This window comes from Ceratotherium simum, chromosome 36 (genome assembly GCF_057802395.1).
Source record: "Ceratotherium simum simum isolate JZ-2026a chromosome 36, ASM5780239v1, whole genome shotgun sequence".
In the NCBI taxonomy this organism is placed as follows: domain Eukaryota; kingdom Metazoa; phylum Chordata; class Mammalia; order Perissodactyla; family Rhinocerotidae; genus Ceratotherium; species Ceratotherium simum.
In genome coordinates, this window is record NC_141935.1 from 18,633,912 (window position 1) to 18,656,545 (window position 22,634).

Below are 22,634 nucleotides of genomic sequence, written 5' to 3' on the forward strand. Positions count from 1 at the left end.
CCCCTGGTGACCCTGTGGACAGCAGAGTGGAACCCTGCCCAGTCTTTTTGTGCCATCCTCTCCCCTTCCAGCACTATATCAGACAATGCTCCACCACTAGTCATAGTTTTTTGTTTTTTTGCTGAGGAAGACTGGCCCTAAGCTAACATCTGTGCCCACGTTCCTCCACTTTATATGGGACACCACCACAGCATGGCTTGATGAACAGTGCATAGGTCCGCGACCGGGATCCGATCCTGAGAACCCCAGGCCGCCGAAGCAGAGCACACAAACTTAACCACTACACCTCCCAGCTGGTCCCTACTCATAGGGTTTTCATGACCAATTTTTTCAGAAGTGGGTGGCCAGGTCCTTCTTCCTAGTCTGTCTTAGTCTGGAAGCTCCACTGAAACCTGTCCACCATGGGTGACCCTGCTGGTATTTGAAATCCCAGTGACATAGCTTTCAGCATCCCAGCAACAAACAGCTGCCATAGTATGACAATCAACAGATAGGTGGTGTGGTTCCCTGAGAGGAAATGAACCTGGGGCCAAGGCAGTGAGAGTACCAAATCTTAACGACTAGACCACCAATATAGGGTAGTACCAAGCTTATATATTATATTCACATTTACGCACATGCTGAAAGGAAGATTTGGGTACTAATAACATTATGGTCAAATAGTTTGGAAAGGCTAAGTATTTAAATTGAGAGACTACAAAATGTTGCAGAAGGAATCATTCAAATGGAACGAATGCAACACAAAAGACTGCAGGTAATGAGTGAGATGCTCAGGGCGCACACACTTCACGTGAAGTTGTGACGCTGACAAAGTAATAACAATGTAAAGGGGAGAGAAGGAAAAAAGATTTCTAAGAGATGAATTAACCTATGAATCACATTTCCAAATGTGTCTCAGACCAGCATCTTTCATAGAAAAGAAATCATGTTCTACTAAAGAAGCAGAATACAAGAAGAATATCAATTAAAACATAAAAACAAAAAATATGCCTTACAGTTTTCTCTATGTTTGGATTCAATCCTCTGCTCACGTTCTGCCTTCATCTGCTCAGCAGGAGTATCATCCACATAAGCCTTCCCTTCCTGAATTAGTTTCTCTGCATATTTCATTATAGTTTCAAAATGATCCGAGGTGTAAGTAAATTGATCTGGTTTGATATGCAACATTGCAACATCTTCCAAGATAACCTGCAATAAGAATCCAAAATAACCATCGGTTTATCTTTTGCATTTTCTTGTGCACTTTCAATCCTTGATACTGCATTTGGGCAAATGTAACAATACACCATCAGTCTTACACAGCCTGAAAATGGTTGTGGAAGTCGTATGATATTAGATCAGGAAAAAAAAAAAAACAAAAAACAAAGAGACATTCATTATACTAGCCTCTAAATTTTCAGCTGAGAAAGCTGATCTCAAGATGGAGCTTCCCATTTACTCTGGAAAAGCTGGTTATTATTGGTCGTACTGACAATTATTTACCTTCTCTTTGAATATATTGCAGTGCTTCTGAACAAAGATGATATAAGAGGCTAGGAAATCTTCACATTTTCCAATACCTACTTAATGTTTGTTTCATTCACAAACTTAAGATCATATGACAAAAAGGAAACCTGCCTCTAGTGACCAATTCATTTAAGAAACTAGTACTTATATGAAAATATAGCACTTCAGTAAATTCAATAACAATTGAGGAAGAAAAAAATAAACTGAAGTTTTTTCATATGGGAGCTCAACATTTCTTGGCTTAGGTCTCAGACACAGAATACACAGATGAGGGAAAAAAGCAGCTATGAGAACAAACTTAATTTATTTTCATACCATGAAGGTATCAGGTCACCCTCTAATTTTAATTAACTTTTCTGACAAAGGGTCATCACTACACCTTTAATTACCTTCTCAAAATCTTCCTTTTCTTTTTCAGGATTTGTGTCATCAAATCTCATGATCAGTTTCCCTTTAAAGTTAACCTGGTAGTGCTGGTTCAGAAGAGCAGCTTTTGCATGCCCAATGTGTAAGTAACTAAAACAAAAACATTTCACAGAGAAACTCATTAACATGTTTTAACTAAATACTTAAACTTAACCTTCTTGAGGAGATGAGAACTAAACAAAAATCCTTCTAGTTGGTACTCCAATCATATTTTATTCTCTAGCAAGAAGTACTGTGATAGAAAATCTGACCCTGACAGGAAGGAAAAAAGACTACAACATTTATAAAATAATCATAAGAAACAATTTCACATACAAAATCTGACAAAGGTACAAGTTATTTACAAATATTACAACACTAAGGAGAATCTTCTTTTTCTTGCTTTTACAAAGGAATAAAGGGTCATTTAGTTAGAGGAAAACTGCTTTCAAAACTGTTTCCAAGGCTACAAGGTAGTGTGTCTTTTGTAAGACCCGATGCTACTGAGGACTGGGCACCCGGCTAATGCCCATCAGAGAGAAGCACCTCTGAAACTGCCACTGTCACTGCGATAACTAAACGAAAGAGTACATGAGAATTAGGAGCCACAGAAAAGCCACTTTACTTCTCTAGGCTTCAGTTTTCTCAAACGCCAAAATAAAAGGATTTTAACCAAATGATCTTGAAGATCTCATCCAGTACGAACACTCCATGAATCACAATCTATGAAAACACTATTCTGTTCCTATGACAATTATACGGAATAAAATAAATCAGAGGCACTGTTGATAATTACACATCAACATCCCCCTCTATCAATGAAGTGAGTAAAAAGCAATATCCTATACCACTACTGTTGAAAATACACTTTATTGGGCATCAAACAAGCCATGAAGCAAGGAAGTTTAAATAATCAGCTCTCACTAATTTTTATTAGTTTCAATTGATAATGGTAGCTGCAGTCACACTGTTCTACAGATAGTCACCCAGTTTCATGCACACCTGTGATCTCAGTAGATGTCAATGGGGAAAGAAAAGTCATATTCCTTGTATGTCTTTACAGCACTTTTTTAAATCAATCCATTTTTTAGAAATCCATGCAGCATTCTAGATCAATCATTCAATTTTAAAGAGTTTATATGCACAGGTTAATGCAGACAAGTACAAGGCAATGCATTTAGAGTTATACAAAACTTTCTGCATAAAATAAAGGGCTGTAAGTGATATCCCAGATGAAATCTTAGAACAGAAAAAGAACATCAGGGAAAAACTAATGAAATAAAAAAAAGCATGGAGTTTTAGGTAATAATAATATATCAATATTGGTTCATTAATTGTGACAAAGGTACCACAGTAATGTAAGATGCTAACGTTAGGGAAAACTAGGTACAGGGTATATGAGAACTATATTTTACTACTTTTGGAACATTCCTGTTAATATAAAATTATTCTAAAATAAAAGCTTATTAAAAATAAAATAAAGGACTATGAGTTCCGAAAAAGAAACAGAAATACTGTGCACAGTTTTCCCTGAAAGTGCTACCCCTAGTAACATGCTATATACCCATTGTTAAGAAGAGAAAAAAGAAAAGATTAACAATCACTGATGACCTACTATTTGACAACATGCTTTACATACAGTAATTAATTTAAGAGGGGTGATGAAATCAAACCATTATCTTAAAGATATTATTTCTGAATCTGAAATAATGTATACAGATCTAACATTAGCTCAAGAAAGCTAACAGGACTATAAAATATTCACAAGGTAACTAAAACAATCAACTCAAGAGACAACCTAAATCAGAACAGCAAAAAAAAATAAGATTCATGCTGTGTTAGTACTGATGCTGAATTGGGCTTCTGCCACACATAACAGACACAGGCAGTGTAATTTTTAGTCATATCTAGAGCCAGACAGCGTAGGTTTGAGTTTGGCAAGTTGCTAAAACGTTATATGAATGTTGCTAAAACATTTGTAAAATGGAGATAATAACATTGCCTTCCTCACAGGGCTGTCAGGATTAAATAAGTCACTCTACGTAAAGCGGTTGGTGGTACCTGCACATAACAGGTGCTATATATATGATTAGCTAAGAATAAGACGCGCAAGTGAAGCCATCTGGTCTCTCAAGCAAGACACGGAAAAGAAAAAAATAATGATTAACAAATAATTGAAGAAGAATTCTTTAGCAGTATAAGGGGATATGATCAAAATCATGAATATTTTAAAAACCTGAACATTGATTTATATTCCAAATCCCAAAACCGTATTCGGTCAAGAGCATGGTCTCTGAAACTGACATAATTTAGAACAGATAAACGTATTTTATACAGTAAATAATAAACATGAGGAGCTCACTATTCCAAGAAGCGACAAAGACAAAAAATATAGATTCAAAAAGGACAAATGTTCAAATAGCATAGCTATAAATAGCCACTGCTAAAAAAGAAGGTTTTATCAAACTATTAAAGTCACTACCCAACGGGACAACCATGACCTCTCACACCAAGGACACAAGAGCAGAATACTGGGTGGCAGGGACCCAAGATGTGGGAATTAACCTATGTAAGATAAGTATTATTTATGACTAATTCTACTTAATCAACTACCAATCGATCATTTAATGATATAGTCTGTGAATTTTCCAGAATCATTACTTCTCCTTCATCTCCTTCTACCTATCCTTTATTTCACCACGTAAATCACCAAACTTAGAAAAGCAGAGAGAAAATGTGGAATTCTAAAACTGATCGTGCTGTTAATGGCGCTTATGAAATAGTCTGTGAAGAACTATTAATACAAAGCTAAAATAAAATTGCTTCCTAATCTGCCACTTTCTATTGTCTACATATTCCATTTACTAGATGTGTAAGAATTTGGTTACAGAATACACAACCTGGAACAAAATTTGGAAAAAAATAATCATCTCATTTACAAAATATGGCACAATACTTTCCTAATGGTTAAGTTTCTAAGAGAGGCTAACTGCTTTAAAAAGAGGCATTTTACTATATTCATATCACTGGAAGGGCTCTATTACAAAGCCTGTCCAGGATGCTTTAAAGAGGCTGACACGTGTGCAAGGGCAGAGACTCCCCTCAGCCCTGGGGAATGCTGGGCAAGGTCTGAGGTAGCCGCAGGCTGGAGGCCTCCAGCCAGAGCAGTCTCTTCTCCTAATGAGCTATGCAAATATTATTATTTTCTATAGGTGCCAAGAGTGAAAGGGGTTGGGGAACTTGCTAATAACAGAAAGAGTTGAAGAGGAATGGGCTTTTCAGGACTCCCCTTCCCTTATTTGGGAAAAAAATCATAACTTAAAATAATCCTACCATAACTTCTACTGCTAACTGAAATCACTGCCCAGGGTACAAATGCAAATTCTTATTAAATTAAAGTCTAAAAATCTCAAAATATAAATAAAACTTAAGTCTTTCTCTTCATGGATATTTTTCTATTTATAATTAAAATTCTGTGTGGGGTAAAATAAAAATGTCATCTCTCCTATTCTTTAATAAACTAAAACTACAAATTTAATAAATTAACATTAACTGTAAATAATTAAGAAACTATTAAGATGTTTAGAATTTTAACTCCCACAATTAAAATCTTACTTATTTTCTTCTATATTATGAACTTATTAATATTAAAAGTATTTAATAACTGCCTTAAAGCTTTTCCACTAAATCCATTCAATTATAAGTTATATTTTCTTACCCACTAGCTTCTGGAGGAAATCTGACGGTAACCTTTCCCATCTCAGCACCTGGAAGCTCAACAAATTTCCCAACATCTTGCTTTTTCTCAGGTGCCTAAAAAGCAGAACAACAAAAATAGTTATCTGGTTAAATGTTTAAGAATACATTAATTCAACAAATACTTAGTACCCACTATGTACCAGGCATGGCTATGAGAAAAATCAGGACTAGAACACCATCCCTGCACTGGGGACTCAAAATCTTGTGAAGGACATAAGTAAAACCAAATACCAACAACAGAAATATAAGTACATATATATATACAGGGTGCTATTACAGCAGTCAGTTGAAGTTAACCAACAGCATCTAGGGTCATCAGAAAAAGCTTAAAAGGAGGTTAAGAACCAAGCTGGAGCTTGAACAATAAGTGGAAATGTATCAGATGGAGAGTGTATAAGGGCATTCATTCTAAGAAAAGGAATAACAGCACAGGTAAGACACAAAGGCAGGGAAGAGCTGTGCAATGTCCACGGAATGTAAGGAATGCATGTTGGGTGGGTGGGCAAGGAAGCTGAAATAGTTGATTAGGCCAAAGACATAAAGGTCCTTATTAGCTTGGCTTTTAAGTTTTAGGCAAGGGGGAGTTCTCAGGGATAATGGGACCATTTATTTGTATTTTCTAAAATGATACTCAGACAGTGCAGGTGCTGAACTAGGAAAAAGAGAGACCAAAGGAAGGAAGTTCAGTGATGAGCTCATGGTATTAAAACAAGCAGTGGGGTAATGAGGCCTCAATAAAAATCAACAGCAGGGGAAACAGAAAACAAATCTATAGATATGAAAAGTAATAATAGAACTTGTTGACTGACTAGATGTGAAAAGTGGTGAGAGATGAGTGAAGATTTTTAGCCAAAACAACTTAGTAGATTGTAGTGTCTTTATACAAGCAGGCAATAGTTTTCAAATTTTACTGCAACAAAACACGTTTAAATTGAAACTTTTACTACACATGCCCAGTATGTAAAACAGATCAAAGTAGAGGGACTCTGGCTGGGGAAGAGGACCTTTTCTACTGTATTCTATGTCACATCCTCCTACAGAATCAACACAAAGCCTCTACCCAAGCCCAGGACTCAATGGTCAATGGTTCAAAAACCAGAGAACAGAAGATTCAGGAGGAAGAAAAGATTGTAATAGCTGTGAAATGGCAAGATTTTAGTTACTTGGAGTTTGGGGGGGACACACACTGGATGATCATAATCTTTTAACATATAATTACAAAGATTAAGGCTTTACGTAGTTAAACAATTAAAGTCAAACCAAGATTTAACAACAGCAGATTCTTCCAAGATCTCTTATTTATGAAAAAAAAATAAACTATGAGTAGGAATAATTTTTTTTCAGACCTAGGGTCTCAGAGAGACAGAGACGTCAGCATTAAAAAAAATAAAACAGGCTTACCACTTTAGCTTTGGTTGCTGAAACATTCCACTTGGTACCTACTGACTGGAAGGCCTGCTGGGCTTCAAGAAAGCCAAACCAGCGTTTCACATGAACAGGAGCTTTGCCCTGGTTCACCTGTTCCTGCCATGCAGCATTTCCTATTAGCAAACACAATTTTACCACCATTCAATAAATCTGCAACTTCAAAAGCAAAGTTTCAGTTGTGGTTAATTTAAGTAAATGAGATGGCTTAAAGTTGTGCTTCTATAATGCAAATTGTAAAATCTAGGTTTTCTAATACTTTAATATATTTTACAGAACTCACAAAAGTTAATTAGAAATATTTCTTTTAGTTCAACTCCCTGAAGTAAATACTAAATCCTGCCCTCACCTCCGCCACACCCCCACTATGAGGCCAGTGCTACATTTCATAATGAAGAAAAAGCTTTAAGTAAATCAACTAGAGAACAAAATAAAAATCAACATCAAGAAGTAGAAGCAGCTCGTTCTTCACATGTAACATCAAAAATGGTACCGAATAAAAGTATCTTTAACCCTTTAACATCACAATGCTAAATCCTTAAGATACTACCTTTCTTTCATGAACATTAAGTCAAAAATCAAAATATACAAAATTGTCCAAAATATACAAAATTGTCCAACATAAACCTATACATGAAAAGGTCTAATTAGAAAAGGTCTTTATTTTATGTTATTACTATAACAATTTAATTTGGAGAAAAGTGTACGCCACAAAAAAGTACAGAGAATATAAAAACTACCCCACATAACCCAGATTTAAAGAATGATAAAACATTTTGGCATATTTGCTTCAGGTTTTTTTTTAAAGAAAAAGTACTAACAAAATTCAAGTCGCCCCTGTACCTCTCCTCTCATCAATCCCATATCCTTACCTGTTGCAAACTAGTCATAGAAGAGGAAAAAAGCGACCTCCCAGAGGAAAAACCCCACATCACCCCACACACATACTCACACCTACTGAACAATAAGCAAGTCAGAGACAACGGGGCCTGGAGTAAAGTAACTGCTGAGATGGGAGAGGTGCTGATATAAATGATTTCTTTATGATCAGAGCTTCTTTAGCAGGAACAAGGTCAGCTCCAAAAGCAAGAGAGGTGCTTGGGTATTGAAAGAGAGATGACCCCCAGGGAATAACATAGCCAGGGTGGTCATTCCTTTGTAAGAAAGTCCTAAGTGATTGCCTATAGATATAGATATGCAGATACACACATTCGTACACATAGAAATATGTGTACTTCTTATCTAGCGAAATATTAAATAATTAAAACAGGACATTTTTTAAGAAGAATTATTGAGGGGCTGGCCCAGTGGCACAAACAGTTAAGTGCACATGCTCCACTGTGGTGGCCCAGGGTTCGCCGGTTCAGATCCCGGGCTCACACCAACACACCACTTGTCAAGCCATGCTGTGGCAGCGTCCCATATAAAGTGGAGGAAGATGGGCATGGATGTTAGCCTCGGGCCAGTCTTCCTCAACAAAAAGAGGAGGATTGGTAGATGTTAGCTCAGGGCCGATCTTCCTCACAAAAAAAAAAAAAAAAGAATTATTATTGATACCTTTTAGGGTGGCCCAAACACATAAATCTGCTAAGCTCAAAGAGTTTCCAACTAAGAATGTTCTCAGAGACAGGCAATGATTGAGCTCGTTGATTGCAGAAGTAAACAAATCACATGAAGACAATTTTGTAGCACTAAACTCCAACCAGTGATCAATCTGTCAATACAAAAGACAGAAGAGAAATGCACCCCAGGGTTTAGATTCAAACAAACAAATAAAAAACAACATCAGTTAGTACCAAGCTTTTCTTATCCCAGATTACAGAATTTAGTTTTGAAACTTAATCTACTATTGTTGTAATTAATTAAATAAGGTATACTTAGAAAGGAAAATGGATCCAAACTATGTGCGTGACCTTGGGAAAAACCTCAACTTTTCTAAGCCTGTTGCCTCATCTGTAAAGTAGAGTTGCATAAAATGATCTATACAGTCCCATCCAGCTATGAAATTCTAGGAATCTTAGAAGAGGAAGACAGCACTCAACGACCCAATAGGACAGCTGGTATGGGATTAAAAGTTCAAACTTAGGAGCTAAGAGTTTTTTTCTGAAAATAAAAACAAGATGAGAATTCCTTAACTTGATCTATAACTAACGTTTCATTAATATCCTTAAATAGAATAATAGTACCTAAGCCAACAATAAAATGATGAGGTTCTCAAAAAAACAGAAGCATAAACTAAAACAAAACACAACCCCACCCAGGAACTGTTCATTCCTTACCTCAGTATGTTCCATCAGGTTAGAGCCATAGAGCCCAGCTGTAGTTGCAACTCGAGCCAGGTAGCGAAGTATGGAATTTACGTCTGTGAAGACCACATTTCTAGAATACAAAATAAAATATTACTGTTGCTCTAGCAAATCAGTAAGTCATGAGACTTACAAAGAAATATAAAAATAGAACTCATCATAATTACCATGTACTTTCCATTACATTAAAAAAAACAGGTTTTTCTACTTTGTTCTTTATTTCTATCAAATTTTACAATTTGTTCTGAAACGTTCAACTAAATCCAACAATTCACTTCAGAGTAGACTACCTGTATGATGCTTCATCCTTCTATTTGTTTCTACATGTCTATTCGGTGGTGAAAACATAATTGGGATACTGTGAATAACAATGATTTAAAACAAATCAAGGCAAAGAAGCCAACGACATACTGTCATAAAGAGACCAGTTTTATCAACTTTCAGGTAAAGTTCAACCCCCATCAAAATTGTTTTGTACAAATTATTTTTTAAGAAGACACAAACTAAGAAAGAAAAAGAGACTAAGGAGAAGAGACAATAGCAATAAAATTTCAGAAACTAGAAAGCAGATGGATTTAACAGGCCTGAAAAAACTGAATCTTAAGTGGACAGTAGACGAAGCTGAAAACCAATCCAATTTAATTTTAGAATTCTAAAAAAACTTCTTAATCAATGGAACCAGGTACCTTTGGAAGTGAGAGTGAACTGGGGCTAAAACAAGGGGGACTGGTTGAAAAGTCTATTTAAGAACCAGTCAGGATAAAAAAGAGTCAGAAATACATATACCGTTAAACCCTATTCTGCATAGCTGGGCTGCTTCTCTTACCCAATCCTGGCAAAAACCAGAGCTTTATTCTCTAAAAACTGAAACAGAGGGTCTCTCAACTGGGGGAAATCTGGCACAGATGAAAGTTGGCCTACAAGGATAATAGGGCAGATAAACCACAGGCAGACTGGATGCTGAGATCCTTAGCCTTCTCCCCACTCTCAGCTCCCAGCATATTCTGGCACCAGCTCTTCTTCACCTTCCAAACAGGAGACTCAAAGTCTTGTCTGAATACGCTGATCAGCCCAATAAGAAAGACCTAAGGATACTAACATCAGAAGTTCCCCCAAATGAACAGCTCAGTCGGATCATCCCAGAGCAAAGCTCAGAGCTGACAAGCCCACCCTTGAGTTCAGAACTTGTAAACAGCTTTAGTCTCCCAGCCAAAAATCTGAGAACACCATCATGAGCTAACAAATATTTGAAGAAAGCCTTTAACTTGAAGGATAATAATCAAAATAAACACACAGAAAAATGTAACTTGGACAAATTAGGAAAAGAAAGCTTAAAAAGTAAATAAATTCCCTGACAATGAAACAATATACTATCGCAATGATAAAACAAGAACAGGATACTACAAAAGTATCCAGAAAATACAAAAACCATAATTCTAAGATATTAAAAACATAAAAGCAGAAATGAAAAACTCAATAGAAGAATGAGATGATAAAGGTGAAGAACTCTCCAGAAAGTAAAGAAAAAAGCAAAAAACAGATGGAAGATGAAGGTGATACTTTAAGAAAGTAAGAGAACTAATCTCAACATCCAAAGAAGGGAAAAAAAATGGAGAGGAGAAAATCATCACAGAAAAAAATTTTCAATTTCCCAAAATACAATTATTCCCAAGTTTCCACATTGAACGGAGCAACCAAGCGCCCAGCAGAAGAGAAGAAAAACAGACCCAGACCAAAGCATATTACTGTGAAATTTCCAAATACTGAATCTTAAAGGAAGATTCCTGTAAACTTCCTGAAGTCACATAGAAAAGATAAGGAATCAGAAAGGCTTCAGAACAAAGCAAACAATTATTCCATGGGAAGTCAAAGTTATACATGAAAAATAATCATAATATGTGGCTCAGCAGTGAATAAAACTTACAGAGCCATTATAATGTAAATACTGAATGGTGATCTAACCAAAACTATGATACAACTACACTGGCAGGAAAGAGGAGATGGGGAGTAGAAGGATGTGTCTGTCATATGTATTTTGTGTATCTTGCCCCTTCCCCAGTACAAGCCTTTCTGTCAGTTTATTATGTAGCTTTTAAACATATTTCAAAATCTGCACCTTGTTTGAGAATACCCTTGAAACCCTCTTTTAATTTGGTCCAGATTCCACTATCTGGCAAAGTATTCTTAAAAGAATCTGAAACCAAGTTGCATCTATTTCTTACTTTCATATTCATAAGAGAATAATGTCTCCCTTTCCAGTTCTTTTTGTTCTTTTCAGTGGGTTCCAAAAGAAAGAGAAAGTCCAAGGGCACTCAATCTTCCATATATCCTGGATGCAAATGATTCACTTTAATCAAGAGCATATAGTATATGCTCATTGCAGAAAAATTTGAAAACAGAGAAGTAAAAAGAAAAAAAAAAATCACCCATACTTCTATCACCCAGAAACAAACACTATTAAAAGTGTTGTACACTTCTCAAATACATTTTTCTATGTAGATATGTAATTTTAAATTTATGTCCTGCTTTTCTATTAATATTAGATTATGAACATATCCATAAAAATTCTTCAAAAGCCTCTTTTTCGTAGATGCCTAATATTCCATGCTGTGGACTTACCAAATTTATTAATTTCTTATTATTATTGGTTTTAAATACAGTCATGTGTCACTTAATGACAGGAATACATTCTGAGAAATGCGTCGTTAGGCGATTTCGTAGTTGTGTGAACATCAAACAGTGTACTTACAGAAACCTAGATGCTATAGCCTACTACACACCTAGGCTATATGGTACTAATCTTATGGGACCACCATCATATATGCCGTCTGTCGTCGACCCAAATGTCATTATGCAGCACATGACTGTATTTCCAATTTTCCACTGGAATAAATTACAATGGAATTAAAAACCCTTATATAAATCTTTCTGTACATTTCTAGTTTCTTTTAAACAGATTACACAAGTGAAATCAGACAGCTTGCTGACAAATTTAAGTTTCTGAGTACATATAGTTCTTTTAGAATGAGGAAGAAAACCATACTTCTTTCTAGGGACGATCTACCAATTAGCAAGTAAAACAAGCATACATTTAACCCTGAATATTTTAAAAATGCTGTGCAGCACTGAAAACAGAGATATAAAAGCACTTACTCAGACACACGAAGAATATTCTCTTTCCCTTCTTCAACAGAAATGCTGACACTGCCTTTCACATGTTCTACTGCCAGTAATGCTCCTAAAAAACAAGGAGATGAAAAGATTTATTTCTCTTTATAAACAATGTAGTATTTAAAACATGAATCATAAAGCAATAAAGATGAGTCAACAAACCAATATTAAGTCCTGCAAGGAGTAAACTTTTTTCTCAGCAGTCTGTAAACAGAAAGCATAGTCATCTGGTCTTGGAGAAATAACAAATCAGAATCCCTTCACTGGCACAGTCCAACTGCTTTTGAATATGCTCAGCTTCCAGTGAGGGACACTGAAATTAATCTTTTCCTCCATCAGGAGACAAGAAGAAATCAGAATAGTATTTTGTATAAATGCTATTGTTAATAGTATTTGAATGACTGCTATCTAGGAGGCACTGTGCTAAATGCTTTACAGTCCTTATAATTTTTAATCTTTGTAGTAACCTTAAGAGGTGGACTCTTTACAGAAGAGGAAACTGAGACTTCTAAGGATTATATAATTAGCCCAAAGTCCTTGACTAAATATGTGGCAGTCAGTATTTAAATGCAGGTCTAAGGCAGTCCAGGACTCAAACTCTAAAACGTAATCTTCCTCTCAACACATAACAAAGTTGACTAAATTGATTCATTATTCCTCTGTCCCTTAATTTGGCTAAGATGGACAACCAGTACCCAGACACTGGCTTCTAAATATGCTCCACTGGAAACAGGGCTGTGGCAAGGAAGGTACAAGATAAACCTGGAAAATTTTATTGTGCTAGAAAGCAACAAGTACACAAAGAATGGATAAGAGCTATGCCAAAAGGACACAAAGGCCAGCTTGGAGGGGCTCCCACTGGCAAATAGGGGCAATTTGACCACTGAAGTAAATGATATAAATTTTAGTGTATCAATACAATGGAATCCTATACAGCAAATAAAAAGAATGAACTACTATTACAGGCAAAAAGATAGATGAATCTCAAAGCTTTATCCTAGGTACAAAAGAATACATATGATCTGGGCCAGCCCCGTGGCTTAGCGATTAAGTGCGTGCACTCCGCTAGCGGCGGCCCGGGTTAGGATCCCGGGCGTGCACCGACGCACCGCTTCTCCGGCCATGCTGAGGCTGCGTCCCACATACAGCAACTACAAGGATGTGCAACTATGACATACAACTACCTACTGGGGCTTTGAGGGAAAGAAAAAAGGAGGAGGATTGGCAATAGATGTTAGCTCAGAGCTAGTCTCCCTCAGCAAAAAGAGGAGGATTGGCATGGATGTTAGCTCAGGGCTGGTCTTCCTCACAAAAAAAAAGAAAGAAAAAGAGAATATACATGATCTGATTCAATGTGTATGAAATTTTAGAATAAGCAAAACAACAGTTACAGAAAGCAGATCAGTGACTATCAGAGGCCAGAGATGAGGAAAGGGGACTGGCTGCAAAGGGGCATGAGGGAAGCTTCTGAAGCAACAAAAATATTCTATATCATTATTGTGGTGGAGATTACACACTGTACATATTTGCAATCAATTTGTACACTTAAAATTGGTGAACTTTATTCCCACACTCTGCTTCGGCAGCCTGGGGTTCGCAGGTTCAGATCCCGGGCGTGGACCTATGCACCGTTCATCAGGCCATGCTGTGGTGGCATCCCATATACAAAATAGAGGAAGATGAGCACAGACGTTAGCTCAGAGCCAATCTTCCTCAGCAAAAAAAGAGGAAGACTGGCAACGGATGTTAGCTCGTGGCCAATTTCCCTCACCAAAAAAAAAAAAAATTGGTGAACTTTATTATATACAAGTTATAACTTAATACAACTAATTTTAAAAAATAAAATTTTAAAAATAGAAAATGAAAATAAATAACACAGATTATAACCTATTGAGTACATTTTGCTATGAATTTTTTTTTAATGGGGAAGAGAAAGCTCTTCTCACAGAAAAATGCTGACTAATACATGCAGAAGGAATGGTAGAATGGGAAGGTCACCATTTGGTGCCATCTTATAATAATCATGTGGGGCAGGAAGCATCAATGGATGCTGAAACCAGTAAGTTTTCATGGGGAGTGGAATGTTTACATGATCCCAAAGCATGTCCCCACAAAATGCCTGTTAATTACAAAGGGAAAACTCTGTAGTGGGGAAAGCTCACAGATACCATCTTAAGTAATCAAGGTTAGAATCATCAGCAATAGGGGAAAAATTAAATTTCATGCACCAAATAATGGGCTGCAATGAAGGACAAATCACCCAAGTAACATTAGTAAAAACCATAGCTGTTTATCTAAAATGTGTTGGGAACTTTACCTACAATCTCATTTAATTCTGGCAACCAACCCTTTGTGGAAGATATTATTCCTCCTTTCTTAAAACAAGGAAACTGTAGGAGAAGCCAAACAAGGAACTTGCCAAGGTTCCATAACTAGTAAGTGGTAGCCAGAACTGGACCCAGGTCTCCAGGAACCAAACGTCTTTGCTCTCAACCATGAGGCCATATTGTCTAGTGCTTTCCAGCCCAAGAATCAAACCCCTTTCTTTTAGAGTTTATTGATTTGTGTGAGGCGAGCCCATAATTACTGGAATCAATATGCCAGAACATTATCATTTTTAAAATATTTAAAATGGCTATTAAATTGCGGGTTTTGTTCCAACAGACTCAAAACAACACTAAAGTTGAGAACGTAATGAGTAATTCTATCAGCCCCATGTGGCCAATTGTATCTAAAGGTCTGGGCTTCTGGAACATTAGAAATGTGCGTCTATACTGCATATACGCGTTAACAAATACGAGATCAATAAACTACTTGAATTCTTTCGTGTCGTTTCCCAAAGTAATAAAAAGGCAGAAACTCTAAGCTATCTATCCACAATAATCTCGGCCACGTTGAGAAAGCAATTCTAAATCGAACTTAAGATGTATCAGGAAGGTGACGGTTCGACGTTTACTACATCCATTTGGCATGTAGTAAAGCAACCCCACCAATCCGCAGCGTAATTGGGTGTTCCAGCAATTACTCTGCATCTTTAATTACACAGAAATGCAACCTCAGCTGAAATTTTAAATGCTACTGCGATCGTCTGCCTTGTTGCCTTTAAACTCAATGAAACGTAAAGAAAAGTTAAGTCAAGCGGATTGAAGATCTTTTCTGAGAGGAGGGAGAAAGGGAAGTGAGATGAATAGGGAAAAATGCTAAAAGAGGGGATGAGAAGGTAACAGTATTTTAAGCTTTAACATGTTATTTCTACGAGCAGCTCTCGGTCTCCAGGGAAAACCACTCAAAAGAGGGAGAAGGGAGTTGGCTGGGAGGCATCCCTCTGCGAGAGAGGGTCCGAAGCTGAGCCTCGTGTCGCCCTGCAGGGACTCACACCGCGCCTCCCTCCCCGCCCGGGGAAACTGTCTTCAGGAGCAGACGCACCCGCCAGGGGACAGAGGGCGAGGGGCGCGGAGCCCACTCCGCGCACAGTTCGGGGGAGAGGGGCAGGCCCAGTCTCCCCGACGGAGCCCGCCACTGCGCAAAGCCGGGGCGCGGCGACCTTCCCTGCCCCGCACCCTCCCGGGCTGATGCAACCCACGCCGGTCGGCGGCCTAGGCCCCTTACCCAGGGGAGGGTCTCCTGAATTCACGGTCAGACAGAGCGCCGCCATCTCCACCGTCTGCGGGTCCACCTGTCAGTGCGCCTGCCTGGCGCCGGAACCACACCGACCCGCCGAAAGCGAAAAGCTGCAACGTGTGCGCGCGCCTGACGCTGCCGCAGCCTTGGCCCCGCCCCTGCGCCGTGGCCGCCGCCGTCTTCGCGCACACCGCAGTGCGTCATCGCCGCGCGCCGTCTGCGCCACGCCGCGGGCTCCAGGCTCTTCGACCCCGCCCCTCGGCGGCTAGGGTCAGAAGGGCCAACGTGGCCCCCGGAGCCGCCGTCGGAAGGACGCTGAAGAGGGCGAGACGTTGCGACACTTCGTAAAGCAAGGGAAGCAAGCTGTGAGACTTTTTCTGCAGTGTGGTGCGCGTTCACGTGAAGCACGGAATGAGATGTGCAAGTGATGTTGTGTATCACCGATGGGTAGTGTGTGTGCATGAACAGCAAAAGTCCTGGAAGCATACATGCCAGACAGCCAGCCATGGTTACACGGGGGAGAGGGGCAAGCTTTTCTAATATTTCCTCATTTTTTTCCGAAAGAATGTATTTTCGAGTTATTTTCATACTTGAAAATAACTGTTAAAAGAAAGGGTTTATTTATAAAAGGCATTACTAAAAGCCGCTGCCCCAGTTTGTCTTGGCTTTATTTGCCTGGACTGTGCCAGCCTGCGTTTCAGAGGGTCATCCGATTCCTCTTAAACCCTGGGGGGAGTGGAAGAGGGACGAGGGGCTCTTAAGGCATACTCCAAGGGCTGGTGTCCGAGCTCGAGGGGCCGAGGATTCCGAAAAACGTCTCGAACTCACCACCACTCCCACTTTCTCTTAACCTCCCAAAGACGTCCCTCTTTTCACTAGGGGGTGACACTTAGATTAAATATGAGACGAGTGCTTAAGGCAACTATAGGGTTGTCGGTGCCTGTCCTAACCCACCGCGAAAGATGGCTATCTTTTTATATAGCCACCGTACAGAGTAGTTAAGGCATCTGAGTTAGGAGGAGAGCTCTCCCCCTACCCCTACCTTCCTATCAGAATCTCTAGGGATGGGATCCATAATCTCATTGTATCAAGTTCTCCAGGGGATTTTATGCACATCAAACTGTGCCTTTCTAACTTCCTTTGTTGAAATTGATTTTTTTTTGCACACCCTGCTAGCTCTTAAGATTCTTGTTGCTGAAACCTTAGACGTGTTTGGATTCCCCACAGTTCCTAGCACATACTAGGGGGCCTTCCTACTCTATCATAATTGGTACCAGGAAAAGGCTACAAAGCGATTGATGCTGAGGGGGTTGGGAGGAGAGTGATACAAAATTTACTTTGAAAAATGTAAATAAGAATTATGAAACAATGGAAATAAATTTGTAACATCTTTTATCTTACAAAATTTAGGTTTTCTTGCAACTATGTGTTAATTCTTAGAACAAAAAATAAATGTTGAATGTTTCTTTTTGTTGTTTGGTTTTTGCTGAGCAGAGGGGATGAGGCGAGAGTTCCGGGCCAGGAGCCAAAGAGCTGCCCTTGTAGAAAGCACTGCCACAGTGCTTGGAAAGTGCTTAAGAACAAAACTTTCCACATTTTTGCGTATTAGTGGCTCACTAACAAAGTAGAATCTGTTTTATTCATTCCATTTTGGAGCCCACGCAGTAATGCGGGCTTACTCTTCGAGTTGCTAGGTTGAGGGGTAGCAGGAAACCAGGTCTATGAGAGACTTGCAAAACAGAAGACAGAAAATCATCTGGTATCTTATCAAGTTTAAATTATACTTGTTTACTTATAGCTTCATCTTGTTCTGAGAAGGATTCAATCTACTTTACTTAGAAACATGGGATAAAACAAATCATTTTAATTGAAGAAAGCAGACAAAAGAATTTAAAAGGAAGGTGATACCAAGAGAGAAGCTAGAACACTAAATAGATGCCATGAAATCCTGTTCACCTTCTTGGGAGGAGCTACAAAATTTGACTGATAACCAAGAGGAAAACTATCTACTACCTGATGGGGAAAGAACAACTGTCCTAAGAGAGAGACTAGAATTAAATAAAATTAAATATAAATACACTCTCAAGGTGTCTCATAGAGAGGGCACCATAAAAGGTTTCAACAACATATTACAGTAATTTGGGTACATTGTTCATTCAATAGTATTTTTAAAGTACATGCTATGTGCCAGGCAGTGTTATTAGTGCTAGGAATATGTAGTGAACAAAAACAAGATCCCTCATTTCATGAAGATTACATGATAGTGGGATGAGGCAGAAAATAAACAAGCTAATTTCACAAAATAATACGTTTTATGAAAACAATAAAAGGGTGTGATGGGATTAAAAGGAATGGAATCAGAGAAGGAGAATTGCAGATGCAATAGTCAAAGAAGGCCTCTTTGAGAAGTCATTTGGACTGAGACCAGTTCAATGAGAAGGAGCCAACTGTTCAAAGATCTGATGTTTCATCGCTGGAGGGAAAACATTGATTTGCTTATTTCTCAAAAAAATTTTGTAGATCTGCTTTGGAGACTCGTTCATATGCGTATCTCTAATACAACCCAGCCCACTATTGTCCCTGGACTGTGAGCTCTCCAATGCCAAGAACTATGTATTATCCATTTTTGAGTCTCCAATACTATGCACTGTGCTTGGCTTGTAGCAGGGTCTTAATAAATGTTGACTTGAACTAATGAATGAGTGAATGTAAAGTAATCCATACTATATGATGCTTGCTTAATAACCCACGTAATAACACACGTTGGGACTTAAAAACTAAAGACGTGAGTTAAATGTACATAAAGTGCACATATGAATACGTAAGAACTCGAGAAGGAATAATTTAGTTCCTTTTCTAACAAGATTCTTGATGCTTTAATTAGAAATTGATTCTTTGTAATTAAATTTACGTATTACTATTATTAGTCCCCTTATTTCAATATATGAATTATTTATTTTCAATAGAAAAATAGAAATTAAAAATAAGTTCTGTTTGTTGCTATTAACAAACCACCACAAAATTTAGCGGCTTAAAGCAACACCATTTTATTATAGCTCATGTCTTTGTGGGTTAGGAGTTTGGACAGTCCTTGGCTGAGTAACCAATAGATGCTCCACGTGGCATCAAGTGGGGTCACTCGGTGCTATTTAACTGCGAAAGAGCTTCTTTCCCTGATGCCTGAAGCAAGAAGCCTGGAAGCCTAGGCTCAGCTGGACCTCACTCTCTCTCTCTGTATCTTCTCGGGTCCTCTCCACTTGATACCTCCAGCAGGGTAGTAAGACTTCCTACATGGTGTCTGGCTGCCCCGAGAGTGAAGGTTCCAAAATACCAAGATGAAAACTGCAAGCCTTCTCCTGATCTAGCTTTGAAGTCACACAGCATCACTTCTGTGGCGCTCAAGTCACAGGGCCCACCCTGATACAAAAGAGGAGACTACACAAAGGCAGGAATACCAGGAAGTGTGCTTCATTGGGGGCTGTAGTGGATTGAATTGTGTCCCCCAAGAAAAGATTTGTTCAAGTCCTAGCCCCCAGTCCCTGTAAGTGTGACTATTAGGAAATAGAGTCTTCGCATATATAATGAAGTTAAAGATCTTGAGATGACATCATCCTAGAAAGGAGAGGGAAATTTGACACACAGAGCAGAAGGAGATGTGAAGACAGAGGCAGACATTGGAATGATGCAGCTACAAGCCAAGGAATGCCAAGGATTACAACTGGCAAGGACCACAAGTGAGGAGAGAGTCATGGATTCTCCCTCCGAGGTTCTCCCTCAGAGCCTTCAAAGGGAACCAACCCTGCTGACACCTTGATTTTGGATTTCTGGCCTCCAGAACTGTGAGACAATCCATTTCTGTGGTTTTAAGCCACCCAGTTTGTGGTGATTTGTTACAGCAGCCCTAGAAAACTAACAGAGAAGCAATCTTTGGAGACTATCTACTACAAAAGTTTAAAAGTTCTCCAATTTCTTACTTTATACAGATCTTTTATCATGTACAATAGTCTCATTGATACAGTTCTTTACTCTTGGATGTGTCTCTTTCTTACAGAAGACAGTGCAGAGAAAACTGTAATTATAAAAGTTGTCATGTGCCATATTATTAGCAGATACGAAAAAAGAAGATGATTGTGGTTAACTTATTTTTCTTCATAACATCTGTGGAAAGCACTACTAAAAAGTTTAAGCGCACTGTCAAAATATCTTTGGTGAATAGGTATTATTTTATAAGTTAAGACAGGAACTTTTTTTAAAATTTTTTGTTTATTGCAGTAACATTGGTTTATAACATTGTATAAATTTCAGGTGTACATCATTATACTTCTATTTCTGCATAGATTACATCATGTTCACCACCCAAATTACAACCCATCACCACACACATGTGCCAAAGAAAGTAACATTTTATTTTAAAATATTATAGACAAAAATTCTGCAGTTCAATAACCCATGGAAAAGAAGAGCTTGAATAAAGAAAATATGGATCAAAAAATTAAAACTATAATAGGTCCTTAGTTTGAAAATGCTAGCATATCACTCATGAAGCAAACACCCACTTTGCATTTATCTGTCTGCTCCTTGGTTTTGGAAAATCAAAGGAGGACAACATTTTCTTTTCCTCTGTCAACATTTCATCAGCATTAGCCCTGCTCTGCTTAGCGGCCCGAGAAATCACTGTACTCAACATTGAGTAGGTCCTTTAATTTAATGAAGTCGCAGAAAACACGAAAGGAAGAGCTACAACAGATCATGTTGCAAAGTCAGGATATGTGCATCACCAATTTCAAAAGCTTCTGACTGAGTTAAAGAAACTCACTGATGCATATGAATTGAATTTCGCCTACAGGCTCTATGGAGAAATGACCGTTATCAATTTCATCGGGAATTCTTGGGTAATGCTAAGAAATTTTACCCAGTCAGTGTGAAATCTGCTGATTTTGTAAATGCTGTGGAGTAAAGTCAAAAGATTAATTCCTGGGTGGAAAGCCAAACAAATGAAAATAATCAAGGACCTATTTCCCAGTGGCTCTCTTAGCAGCTCCGTCATAGTGGTTCTGGTGAATGTAGTCAATTTCAGAGGGCAGTGGGACCAGGAATTTGATAAAGAAAATACCAAAGAGGGGAAATTTTGGCTGGACAAGGATATGAGCAAATCTGTGTAGATGATGAAACAAAGCAAGTCTTTTAATTTCACCTTCCTGGAGGATGTGCAAGCCAAGATCCTGGAACTATTATACAAAGCAAGCATGAATTTGCTGACCTAAGCACGATTGATCATGCTGATCTGAGCATGATTTTGCTGCTGCCAAATGAAGTAAATGGTCTGCAGAAGCTTGAAGATAGCCTCACCACTGAGAAATTGATAGCCTGGGCAAGCTCACAGAATATGAGCAAGAGAGATGTGGATTTGTACTTACCTCAGTTCAAAGTGGAAGACAGCTATGATCTCAAGGCCATGCTGGGAGCCATGGGGACAGTGGACACCTTCAGTCAACAGGACACCAACTTCTTGGGAATGACCAGGAGCTATGGTGTCATGGTGTCTAAGATCCTACACAAGTCCTTTGTGGAGGTGACTGAGGAAGGCATGGAGGCTGCAGCTGCCACTGGCATGGAAACTGTTCCAACATCATTACCAATTTATGAATATTTCCATTGTAATCACCCTTTCCTGTTCTTCATCAAGCACAGTAAGACGAACAACATCCTTTTCTTTGGCAGAGCCTGTTCCCCTTAGATGCTATTAGCCTGTCACAGGTTTTGGGAAAAGTTCACAGAGTCATTCCAGTAAATTGATTGCTAGAAATAACAGGTTCTCTTTGATTCGTTTTCCTTTCCAATTTCATAGTAATCACTAAGAATTTAAAAGTTGAAATAGCATGTCTATTTTTCTTACATTAGATAACTAGAGAATGGGGAACTTTGGGGATTTTAGTTGTTTACAATCTTAATATGAGTCAACAGTTTAATGTGGCTGTAAAGAGCTAATGCAGTGTACGTTAATAGCATTGTAATGGGCAAAACAAAAGAGAGAATGCTTCCGCCTGCACCATGCCCTGATCACACCACGCCCAGAACGTTTTGTTCAGTTCTGAGTACCACATTTTAAAAGGCATATTGACTAACAGGAATACGTTTGGAAGAGGGCATCTGGGATAGACTAAAACTATCATTTGAAGGATTGTGGAAAGGACCGGAGACATCTGGCCTAGAGAGCAAAGGCATGGGAGACATCATGATAGCCTTCAATATATGAAAGATTGCCATGTGGAGGATCCTAGACTTGCTCTGTATAGCCTCAGAGGATGGTGGACAGAGGTACAGAAAAGCAGATTAAGGTGCATCTAATAGTAACAGGTGTTTAGAACCAGTCAGGCCTGCCTTGGGCAGTATTACATTCCTCATCACTGAAGGTGTTCAAAAACAGGTTATTTGGTTATT

The 22,634-nt window shown here is 38.5% G+C and overlaps 1 protein-coding gene and 1 pseudogene across 2 annotated transcripts in view; one reads left to right on the forward strand and one right to left on the reverse strand.

Annotated features, from left to right (window-relative positions):
* Positions 1 to 16,348, reverse strand: part of EPRS1 (glutamyl-prolyl-tRNA synthetase 1) — a 73,000-nt gene extending 56,652 nt beyond the window's left edge. For both annotated transcript variants that reach the window (XM_087424364.1, XM_087424363.1), the window contains exons 1-8: positions 16,182 to 16,348; positions 12,555 to 12,639; positions 9,375 to 9,474; positions 8,653 to 8,809; positions 7,072 to 7,211; positions 5,630 to 5,724; positions 1,896 to 2,022; positions 996 to 1,188 (exon numbers count right to left, since the gene is read on the reverse strand). In XM_087424364.1, coding sequence (XP_087280490.1) covers positions 996 to 1,188; positions 1,896 to 2,022; positions 5,630 to 5,724; positions 7,072 to 7,211; positions 8,653 to 8,809; positions 9,375 to 9,474; positions 12,555 to 12,639; positions 16,182 to 16,227 — 943 coding nt within the window. In that variant the 5' untranslated portion in view covers positions 16,228 to 16,348. The remainder of the gene's footprint in view (positions 1 to 995; positions 1,189 to 1,895; positions 2,023 to 5,629; positions 5,725 to 7,071; positions 7,212 to 8,652; positions 8,810 to 9,374; positions 9,475 to 12,554; positions 12,640 to 16,181) is intronic.
* A 1,344-nt stretch (positions 16,349 to 17,692) lies between these two features.
* LOC101403178 (serpin B4 pseudogene) lies at positions 17,693 to 21,930 on the forward strand (annotated as a pseudogene).
* Positions 21,931 to 22,634: the final 704 nt, after the last annotated feature.